At 35.7% G+C, this 12,437-nt stretch overlaps 1 protein-coding gene across 1 annotated transcript; it reads right to left on the minus strand.

Moving 5' to 3' along the window:
- Nucleotides 1-4,853: 4,853 nt before the first annotated feature.
- On the minus strand, nt 4,854-9,434 carry LOC121410198 (UDP-glucuronosyltransferase 2B23-like). The gene has a single exon (XM_041602125.1). The coding sequence runs from the start codon at nt 8,406-8,408 to the stop codon at nt 6,819-6,821; it is 1,590 nt and encodes a 529-aa protein (XP_041458059.1). The 5' UTR covers nt 8,409-9,434; the 3' UTR covers nt 4,854-6,818.
- Nucleotides 9,435-12,437: the final 3,003 nt, after the last annotated feature.

Here is a 12,437-nt window from a genome sequence, read left to right on the forward strand (position 1 = left end):
ACAAGATTATTATTGATTTTCATAATCAGTTACATATTCAGCGCCAAGCCTGGGAACGCATGCTTTACTCATTCAAATATTTAAAAAGAATAGTACAGACGTCAGACGACAATACAAATAAGGACAATATTTAACCACAATCATTCGTGACAATTTCAACGTCTAAGCTTTTCCCGCTTTGTTCTCTATTTTTTCCCACCCCCTAACCCTCTCGTTCTCTCCACCTCTCTTATGGCTACTCTTCATCCCTTTTCATCGGTAAACCTGGAAAAACTTTAGATATAAAAAAACAGCCAGACAAAAAGGAATGTTATAAAATGATGAATGAGAATAGTGCAGTTTCATTTTGCTCCTGATAAATTGAATGAAAAAAATATCTGTCGTTTGATTTCTTTTTAAAAAGCCTTCACGGTGCATCGATCTCCAACCAATTCGTAAACAGCATTGTACGGTCGATAAAGAAATAATGATATGATGAAGTGCTTGGCGTGAAATGCACTTCTAATTTAATCTATGTACATGCGGGGGATTTTTGACAGTTCAATGCATGGGGGTTTAAGGCTGGCCATATTTTACCTAGAGCTGTCATTTTTACCTCTGCCATTACCTCTGCCATTTTACCTCTGCCATTATTACCTCTGCCATTTTTACCTCTGCCATTATTACCTCTGCCATCATTACCTCTACCATCATTACCTCTACCCAGAGGCGTCGATTATGGGGGGCAGGGGGCGATCGCCCCACCAATGAAAATATTGGGGGGCAAACATATCATTTTGCCCCCAATAATTCCGCATGTGCTAAAAATAAAATAAGATTGTTATGTTACACAGAAATCAGCAAGCGAGATTGAGATACACAACTCGTTCTTCGTCTAAAATCGTGCTCAAAATGTCCACTTTTCAGATTGGAATATCAAAAAATTTCAGCTCGCGCTTCGCGCTCGCATCATTTTTGTAACAAAAACCCATACTTTCCATGATTAAATAGGTGAATATGGTGCCGTTTTCAGTTCTAAACCTCACTCCCACTTCGATTTGCAATAATCTTTTGTTGGATATAATCTTGTTCTTTATTAAAAACGTCCATTAAACTCAATTTTTTTTCCAGATCGAAATATCAAAATTTTCAGCTCGCGCTTCGCGCTCGCATTAATCTGCTGGTGAGATATATATGTATATATATATATATATATATATATGTGTGTGTGTGTGTGTGTGTGTGTGTGTATATATATATACATATATATATGTACACATATATATAGGCATAATATTATGTGTGTGTTTGTGTGATCGAGCGCCTTTGGAAAATTGATTCATGATTTTGCCCCCCAATCTGAAAAATGGATCGACGCCCCTGCCTCTACCATTTTTATCTCTGCCATTATTACCTCTGCCATTTTTACCTCTGCCATTCTTACAAAGAGCCTGGGCCGTACTATACCCAATGATGCAGGTAAAGGTAAAACAGACGACCGACGTCCGTTACACAACAATTAAAATATCGCTGTACTTGTTTCGGGGTTCAATTCAGGGAATTCTTGCCAAGAGTATCTTTTTGTTAACTTGTCTACTTGTTAAGGGGTGCATTTTCAGAATATGGAAAATACTTGTTTAAGGTGCTTTTCGAGACCCCATGGTCGCGCTAAAAATTCGTCATTTGCCTTATTTTTCACTGGAATCATCATTTAAATTACGATTTTTTTATTTTTTAAAGTGTGAATCTCTCTGTTGTTCATCATGACATGCAAGAATATTTATCCATCAGATGAATGAATAGGTCGTCTTCAAGTCCTGAAGAAAAGAAAATCCTTGCATATTTACGCCTGTGGCTGAACGTGAATTGTTAGATGATCCTGACTGCACATGCTACTTAAACAAATGCTCATATCTTTGTGGTTATTGGATCATATCACTTAAAATTTCATCCAGTTGCAGTAAATGAATTTACGGGTGTAAAGGTACAAATAACATTATGTTTTTATTTTAATATTGTACCCATCTGAAGTGTAATTAACATATTTTGTGATGGGACACGCTGTATAAACAAAACTCAAAATCATGAAAGTCGCAACCAGCCTTATACCTCGGTCACATGTGGTCTACGGCGGCCTTACGGCGAGTCGGAAACAGTCGTTTTATTAATTTTTATTCAAACCACTTATATGTAGCTGGTACAAAAAAATGTTAAAACGGCTGTTTTCGACTCGCCGTACGGCCGCCGTAGAGCAAACGTGACCGAGGTATTACTCCGAAACTTTGGAGGTGTTTGAATGTTTGGAGTTTTAAAGGGGAATCCAGCCTTGGCCTTAAACAGTTGTGTTGGGAAGGAGAAAAATAAATTAAACAGAATGGTGAAAGTTTGAAAGAAATCGGCCAAGTAGTAAGAAAGTTATAGCTACTTTAAAATTGAAATCACTAATAATATGTAGATTCCAAATTGGCAACTGGGTAATTAAATTATGACAAGGGGCAAGGACAACTTTCCCATAGGCCATGTACTTTATTATCAGGGATTTGTGGTTTTCTCCTAAGTACCCATTCCCCCGGGGCAGTTCTCTAAATATAACCCAGGTAGTATATTGTTTTATGTCCTCATGAAAGAAAAATATAATTTGAAATAAAACTTTTGGGAAAAATGACATTTTAGCCATAATATGTATTGGAGTCCATGGAAGAGTAGTCCTTGCCTTACATCACTATGACATCACATATGCGGCCAATTTGAAGTCTCCATAGGTAAAGTGATCACCAATATTTACAACTATTAAAAATTCATAATTTTCTTGTTGTTTGTCCAATATTGTTCAAACCTTCACCTATCAACTTGTCTGATTTTTCTTTTTCTTATAAAAACAAGTTTTTATTTGGGTTGGATTCCCCTTTAAGTGTGTACGTATTCGAATCAGTTTAGCTTCACAACGGATCAAAGTGGTTTTTAACGGCGCTTTCATTAAACAAAAATTATGCGCCTATGAAAATGATCTTATCATAGACTTTAATGTTTTTTAAATTATTATTTTCAGTACATAAGACTTTATAATTCAAGATATTTTGAAGCATATATGATATAAGGCCGTTGACTGAACATGACCCGTTCGTAAAGTGAGCACTAAAAAGCAAGAATGTCCGGGTAGAAGTTTAATTTTAACTTATGCATCAATTGGTAAGAGACAGAAGTTTGGCAAGATACGATTCTAGAAGCGGTCACCTCTCTGACCTGTTATATTGAATTTATCTCAAATTCAGGTGGAATTTCAATGCTCATTCCGTTATACTGTTGTGTGTTCTAGTTTCACTACGTTATTTCCCATGACTTGCATCATATTCTTTCCCTTATACGTTGATAATTCCAGTGTCACGAGAGATCGACATGTCTGTTTCAATTTTGTGTGACGAAGAGCACGCAAATATGATTATTTCTAACTATCACAACTATTTTGTACAAATTGGATTGTCATTACAAAATGTAATAAAAGGTCAAGATATCAAAACAGAGAGGTCTAGCGAATCAATACCCCTGAAAACCAGTAAAACAGTAAATTACATTTAAATCAGTAGTGGAGAAACATGGCAAAGCTATATAGGTTCATTAAGAATTGCCTTGTTTCGTTGAAATAGTTATATCAGTGTATGATGTATAATGTATCAGTGATGACACACGTTCAACCATTAATTCTTGTATTCAACATGATCATAAAAATCAAATTTTGTACTTTCTTTATCCCCGAAGATTTGACCTGAAATAGGGATTGACTCTCAACTACTATGAAAGATAATTGTTATAGGTCTAGTGATATATTTTACTTAGTTTTAGATGGACCCCATATTATATTAAAAAAGGAATTATATTTGAGTTTCCATTATGAAATACAAAACCTCAAGTACATTTTTCTCGGGAAGATAATACATATTGGCCTACTTATATTTCCGATGCTATGACCCGTAGACATGTTTACTAATTGAATGAAATCAATGAACGTCTCTTTCCTATGAAAGTAAGAAGGTATTCATTTACTTGTTGCTATGTCTTGAATGCCTCCGATCTCGGCTTTTAAATCAAAGTATATCAGGGGCGGCGCGGGGAAATTTTGACATAGCTGGAGGGGTGGGGTCGGACGAGACGACCTTCTGTCATATGTCAGTGTCAAAGTGATTTCATATTTCTTTTAAATCGAATTATAGGATAAAGAGTTGCACAGACCTCTCCATTTTATACTCTACCACCTTCTTTCTTCTCTTCTCTCACCCATCACCCCCCTATTATTTTTTCACTACTTGAAAAATCAGGGGCATCTCTCCTGTGATGCTTTCTCTGAAGTATGACAATTTGAATATGTTAGAAAACCTATAACAGGTCTATTTCGTGTTTTAAATGATTCTCACAAAATGTCATGTCAAATATTGTCTTGTATATTAACATTTCTTTTGATAGTGTTTGAATTAAAAGCAATAGCAAATACATCATGCTAAAGGATTTGGCAAATATCTTGTGTGTTAGGGATATAATCATGTCACAAAAAAAGAAACAGTTTTGGTCAAAATTAACGAAGACATTGCTTAGAATATACAGATAATATGGTTTAGTGACCATTTTAGGTCGGACACAAAAATATTCACAACGTATTGATTATCATAACTAATCTTTTGAACATTGTGCGATGTAGATAGTTCCTAAGTGAATTCAGACCTTTTGTTAATTAACGACCGGACAGTCTATTGACCATGCATGTTATCTAATATAAAAACGAGAAACCGGTCATCCATATTCCTTCACAGTCAGGTTACCTTTTACATTCTATATTTCACAAAACATAGAGTCAGACATAAAGAAACGTAAAGCCTTCAATTATTGTGTTAAATAAATTTACTTAACTGGTTTAAACTATGTAGGATATTTTGTCACATTCTGTAACTAATAAATTGAGCTGTTCCAGAAGTAGAGAATACATATATATTGCTCAGTACAGGTGAATGATGCGGATAAACGTTATAGGTACCATAAATCAGGGGCGGGTCTAGGTTTTCCGGGGGGGGGGGTATTTCCGCACAAACAGATAAGAAGCCCCACCCCGAAAAAATGTTTTCACTCCCAATTGATGGTGATTTATGCCAGGAAATATTTGACAAAAAAAGGGTCCTCAATTGCGTATATGAACCGCATATATTTTTTTTTTTTACAAATATTTGTTATACCTCTCGAAGGGGAGGGGGGGGGGTACTGACCGGATGTGCCCCTTCCTGGATCCGCCACTGCCATAATAATATATCTTCAAAAATAAATTATGTGCGCTCTATGATATATAGGATCAGTTTGACTATCATTCAATAAGAGCTATTTTCACAATCGTTTATTAAATTCGCACCAACGCAAGTATGAAATGTTCCATGTTAACATAAACGATATCAACGAATCCGGAAAATGGTCTATACAGGCTACCAACCATTACAGACAGTCCCTAAATAAGGCAACCCAAATACTTATTATACACAATGCTTATAAAAAGTTATACATCTGATAGCAAATATATGAATTATATTTATATTCTCATGTGAATTTAAATTTATGTGATGAAACACTATAAGCACTGTAAAATAAACGTGAAGAAATTTTCTCTCTCTAAATTCGTTTGCTCTGAACTATTTGTAAAATTTATAGGCCTATTCTATTCTAGCTTTTCAAGTTTTTGAAATTTTCTTTCAATTTCACGGAATGTTACAGCTTATAATAAATGATATTTGTCACTTTATCAATAGAAAATACTGATTATTGTTATACAAGGGCCTTTCACAGGCTACAGATAAATTTTCATAAAAATTGAAGTAATGTATATCAGCATAATTCAGTCTGCACTTATTGTCAAAGAGGGAAAATGAAATTCTTTAGAAAACATCTGACTCTGACATCATTACCTCGTTTAGATGTATTGACATTAACTGAACTACCATTTTAGTTGATTCCTTAATGCCGTTTTGATATTTTTGTAATTGAAGCTTGTTCAATGCGGAAAATTTGTAAAATAATAATGTAGCAATTTTTACTCAGACTTTAACATGTAAATTACGTAAAACGTATTTATACTGTTTTATAAGACTTAGTCATCTGCAAATACGTCCTGGAGATTATGAGGGGACTTAAATACCTCGTATGGTAAATGCATGTTTTATACATGGGCTTGTTTACTAAAGTGGTTAATCAATGTACATTTGTTATTTCATAGGAAAGGTTTTGAGATATTTTGAAGTCACAGGACCCGGAAATATACGTGCAGACTGGATCCCAAGAATGATAGTTCATCTAAAAACATGGTTCATGGTTTCTAGCTACCTGTAAGAGAAACTTCATCTTGAATATATTTGTTTGATAAAGTTTGATTTTTAGTCTTTTCTAGTCTTTAGAATGTTAGAAAGATGTAATTTACTACTATATATATATATACCACACTTGAGACTATTCATTGAATGTCTAGAGGTAAATAGTGATATAAACGAATGTCGACTGTTATTCCATAATAGTGAATTTTCATGCCATAGAAAAAACACTTAAATTCAAAATATTCTACTCCTTGAATTATATTCACATAAATTACGTATTTTGATCAGTAGGAAATTACTGTTTTGAAATCCTGAATATGACGAAAGACGAAGGAGCTGTTATTTCCCACCTAATGTTCGTAGTGGTAGTGATTTGACACTTCGAAGGCACTTAAAGTTGTACTGACTTTGTTATAAACATTTTTATACACATAAAATTACTGTTTTGCAAGAATGTTTGCAGAGAAATAAAAAAATGTAAAAAATATAAACATATATAATTTAGTCCGCTTTTACTTTTGACATCGTATGTATGACATTTATGATAACTCTATAGCAAGTCCTTCCTATTAATATCAGGAATACTGATAAAACAGCGAGGCAAGCAATGAAGAAAATTGATACATCTACAAGGTTTCGTTCAATAAAATTTAGGTTAACAATAGGTACTTGATACTGTGCTCCACCATGTTTGATGATATGATCCACCCAGAAGGCTGCCTTCTGAGAAGGAAGCATTGGTCGATCAACAAACATGCCTGATAATCTGTCCATGTTCCTCTGAAAGGTTTCATTGGTGATGACGTCATGAAGTGCATCATGTATTTTATTTTCTGTTAGTGTGAGTTTATCAATGGTGATGCCGATTCGATGAGCACTAACTTTAGCACCTGTGTCGTACTGATCACCATGAATAGGTATAACAACAATTGGTACACCGTGGTAAAGGGCTTCATAAAAACCATTATTTCCTCCTTGGTATAGAAAAGCACGGGTCTTCTCGTGACCCAAGAGGTCATTTTGCGGTAACCATGGCAACGTCTTCACGTTGGGAGGAAGGTTAATACCAGTCGGGGTGCCTTGTAATTGGAAAAGTACCTTTTGGGGAAGACGTGCGAAAGCATTGATAAAATCTTTGATGACTTGAATAGGAACTGAAGTGAAATAGGTGCCCATGGTGCACACGATGACACCATTCTCTCCAGAGCTTTGCATGAATTTTTCAAGTTCTTCCGGAAGTGCATTTGATGGCCTTGTTGTTAGACCCCCTACAGGAACAACATTAGGAGGTATGGCGCATGGAAATTCCACCGCAAAATCACTATTTACCAAAAATAATTCACTCTGAGCAAAAAGCTGCTCGATGGAAGTATCTGATATGATGTTATGTTTTACTTTAATTTCATCGTATGGTCGGCGAAAGTACATTCCAAAAAGTATAATAAATAATTGTGCAATCGAGTTCTGGACACGTTCCTTAAAGTTCAGTTTATTAGAAAGACCACTAAATATTTGTGGAACGTAGGCTGGGGAATTATCAGATCCAACTAACGCGGTTACCATACATGGTGAAGATACAGCTGACAAAGCTATGTGAGGAATATTAAAGCGTTTAGCAATAATTAGAGGGCACATCCAACCGATGTCTGAGATCATTGCACTGTAATTAGCACTTTGAAAATGCTCCATGATATCAAGATCAGAGAGTAAGGCGTCGCAATCATTAGCTCTACCGTCTCTCATCACCTCGGCTAGGGTCCACATTTGAGCAGAAGCAGGCATGAAAGCACGTTCATTAAAAGCATTGAATTGTTCATGAACTTTCTGCACCGGGATAGGATGACGAAATATTACAAATTCAAATAGTTGCGAGAATTTGGGATCAGTGGCCCTGTGGGCGTAGGCATTGCTGATAAGAAACGTTACATTATGACCCTGCTCAACAAGACGTTCTCCAACAGAGGCTGCACATAAGAAATGGCTTCCCTCACCGAGGATGGCATTCATTAATATCTTATGTCCAAAACCAATCTGGATAAATGACATAGTAACGAATACAGAAATCCATTTAGATGACACGCTCTCCATCATCTCGTCACAATTCACAACCTATCTGGATGAAAAGTTCAGACGTACTGGTCTATTTGCTCGCGACGCATGACGTATTGTGCCAATACTGAATAAGATTGTTTGGCTACCAACGTGGGAACGGCCGCAACATGAGCGGTGCAACTTGAATATCGATTATAAGAAGGTATTTCGCAAATATGCCTACTATTATATACGGACAATGCTTGTGGTTGGCAGTGTCTTTCAGACCCGGTGGTGTTCTAGGTGACGAGCTTTTATTCTAACATGGACTGCTTTTCACGGATATATGCTCCTTTTTTCAAAAAGTAGAAACCCATGTCCCTTATTTATATGATTGTACGGGAAGCCTGGATACTCATGAAAGGTTTACTTTAACCCTGTTCAATTCAAGAACTGGAATGTTTACCTCACTCTGTTCAAATAAGGACTATATCACACCTGTTCCGAATCAAGCTGAATCAGCCGGAATTAAATGACTATTGTTCGACCACAATGGTTAAGTTTTAGAAAAAAACATAGAATGCATTCAGAATTTGTACTTTGAACACCATTCGATATTCTTTCCACTTCGAACCTTACCTTAAAATATCAAGTTTTGAAGTCAATATACAAGCTCAGACATCGAGCTTTCATCATTTTTGTGCTCTGTAAAATGTCCGTATTATTGTGTCAATATCATTTGCAGCTTTTTGCGATGTGTTCTCGCATTATTTGATTTGCCAAGTAAGCTTACATTTTATCTTTGTTTATTCCATAAGATTCTTTATATATGAATTGGATTGATATATAATCCAATTAACAATTATGTTATAAGTTTTTAATTATTTAAATGATCTGCCACATTTGCATATACTGTTTCTCTTCTTATTCAGATTGTAGTTTATTGTTTTGTGTAGTGTATGTTTTCTTTATGCATTGGAATATATTGCACTGTATTCTGTAATTCCATCTTTACACTGTATTGTTCTTTTTATAAAGTGTGGGAATAAATGAATAAAAAAATCAACCAATCAATCAATTATATAACAAACTACTTAAAATCCCCATTTATGACAGTTTATCTAAAATTTCATCATCATTTTCATATGATGACAAAATGTCTTTGGCCTAGAATGTCCAGGTCGTAGGTCAAAATAATAATAAAAATATGAGCTAGCGCTTCGCACTCACATCATTTATTAAGTGCTATCCACATCCACTTCACAATTTCCCTATACACAGTGCTTTATAGATAGTGCTTAAATTCACCCTTTTCATAACAGAATATCAAGTATTTTTCGCTCGTGCTTCGCGCTCTCATTATTTATTTTCATGATAAAAAAATGTAATGAATCGAGAATGCCCAGCTTCTGATCCAACTCTAAAACACGCGCACATTGAGATGCGCAGCTTGATCTTTATTCATAACGTGCTAAAATTATCCAGTTGGCAGATCAGCATAAATCAAAATCTTTCTGCTCGCGCTTTAATTTTGCGCTCGCATGATTAATGTAGGACGATACCGAATTAGTTTTACCCATCCTTTTTCATGATTTACAAAACATGAATAGAGTGTCCCATTTTTAGGTCTGAAATCTCATCTTTTCCGCTCGCGCTTCGTGATCTCATCAATTGTTTGGTTTTTATACCTATATCATTAAGGATTACAAAAAGTGCTTAGAATATAGAAAAAAATAACTCGCGTTTCGCGCTCGCATTATTTAATAGCTGAAATATTCATCGTCTTAACGGCTAATTACAAAACGTCTTTACAGGTCCCTTTCTCTGATCAAGCCAGAACCCATATTAAAAATTTCTTCTCGCGCTTCGCTCTCGCAGTAATTATCTAGTTACATACGCATCTTGTTCAGGTTCACAAAAAATGAAAAGTATTCAGAATGCCCAATTTCTTTAAAGCTCACGCTGCGTGGTCGCATTGTTTCTATTGTTCCTATTGTCTTCGTGTATTCCGTAAAGTTCTAAAAATATTCACTTTCAGAAGTGATTTTCAAACGAAGGCCATGCAAGTTCGCGCTGCGCGCTCGCATTTTGATAGGTGAGTACTCTTTTTCAATTCTATAACCAAAAAACCTCCCCTTTTCATTACATTTTATTTTAGAAATTCAGCTCGCGATTTGCGTTCGCATTATTGTTAAAAGATGTATTAACTATTGTAATACGTATTCATATTAACAAAGTGATTACAGTGTAGTTTTCAAGTCTTAAAAACAACAACTTCCACGCTGTCATTGCGCATTAGATTAACAAATAAGAAAATAATATTTTCATGAATTCCTAAAACTAAATTGGGTCTATTCAATATGGAATATCGACAAGCTTAGGAATAATAGGAAGATTGTCATTTTCATATGATGACAAAATGTCCTCTGTTAAAATAATATCAGCTCGCTCTTCGCGCTCGCATCATTCATTAAATGTGATCCACGTCCACTTCACAATTTTCCTACACAGTGCTTGAAATAGTATTTAAATTGACCTTTTTCAGATCGGTATATCAAATGTTTTCAGCTCGTGCTTGCATTATGGATCTGCATGATTCAACAAATGTATTCAGAATGCCCATAGGTCTAAATCTAAAACATGCGCGGTACCATGCATGTTCTTTACTTAAAATGTGCTTAAAGTATCCAGTTTCAGATCGAGAATATTGTCTGCTCACGCTTCACGATCGCATTATTAATGATACCAAACTAACAATATCCTGTTCATGATTTACAAAATATGAATTAGTGTTCCGCTTTTAGGTCTAAAATCTCAATTTTCTTTTTCTCGCGCTTCGCATTTAGTTACGTGCCATTCGTGATTAAAAAACTGCTTAGAATGACCATTGTTTTAGGTCAGAATATCACAAAAATTTAGCTCGCGCTTCGCGCTTCCATTATTGAAATATGTACCGTCCTCGTGGGTAAATATAAACAGTCCTTGTCAGGTCCCTTTTCGATCATGCTAGAACAGTTATCAAAAATTTCTGCTCGCGCTTGGCGTTTGCAGTAATATCTAGTTACATACGCATCTTGTTCAAGATCACAAATTACATTGCCCAGAATATTACATATTCAGGACAAAATACATGAAAGTTATAAAAAAAACGCTCGCGCTTCTCTTAAATAGGGCTTGTGATATTATTTCAATTTACATTGTTTTATAAGAATAAAGCTAAGAAGTGACTGATCGGGGAAAATATAGGTGAAGATAACTTCGGGCCTTCCCCCCTATTGACGAAAGTCGGATCCGCCCTTGTGACCGGCATACACACACACACACACACAGAAAAAAAGTTGCCCCCCCCTGAAAAAGCAAGGACCCCCAGTGCCCCCCAGGAAAAAAATTCCTAGCTATACGCCAATGCCAAAAACGCGCGCGCACATGTTTATTGAGATGTGCAGCTTGTTCTTTATTCAAAACGTGCTAAAATTATCAAGTTTGAGATCAGAATATCAAAATGTTTCTGCTCGCGCTCGTATTATTAATGTAGGAAGATATCAAATTAGTTTACCCATCCTTTTTCATGATTTACAAAACATAATATTCAATTTTCAGGACAAAATACATAAAATAAAATAAAAAAAAATTAGCTCGCGCTTCGTGCTCGTACTATTTAAATAGTGCTTGAGATTATTACAATTTTTCATGTTGTTTTATAATAAAGCTAAGAAATTACTGTTAGGACAGCGGCGTTTCCCCCCCCCCCCTTTTCACGACCAAGGAAAAAAAGGAGAAAAAGAAAGGGCTAACGGTGAAACGTCGCCCTATTATTTTCCAAATGTTATGTCAAAATCTATCACAAACTTTTGTAATAAAAATGTCAAATATTTTGCTCGCTCGCAACTTACTTTTATGCAATACGCCGTATCGAGCCCCCTCAAATTTTGGGCTCATTACTCCCCTGGGACAACCCATTCAAAGAAACAAACCAAAATCAACTTCGAGCAGCCGATCGGGGAGAATATGGTTGAAAAAAAAATTCGCCCCCTCTTACTGGCGGGAGCTGGATCCGCCCCTGGGGGAAGGCGGGGTAAGCTGAGCATA

Source organism: Lytechinus variegatus, chromosome 3, assembly GCF_018143015.1.
Source record: "Lytechinus variegatus isolate NC3 chromosome 3, Lvar_3.0, whole genome shotgun sequence".
Lineage (NCBI taxonomy): Eukaryota > Metazoa > Echinodermata > Echinoidea > Temnopleuroida > Toxopneustidae > Lytechinus > Lytechinus variegatus.

Excerpts from the sequence above, each read along its gene's own strand:
- LOC121410198 (XM_041602125.1), bottom strand. The coding sequence starts at position 8,408 with ATGATGGAGAGCGTGTCATCTAAATGGATTTCTGTATTCGTTACTATG.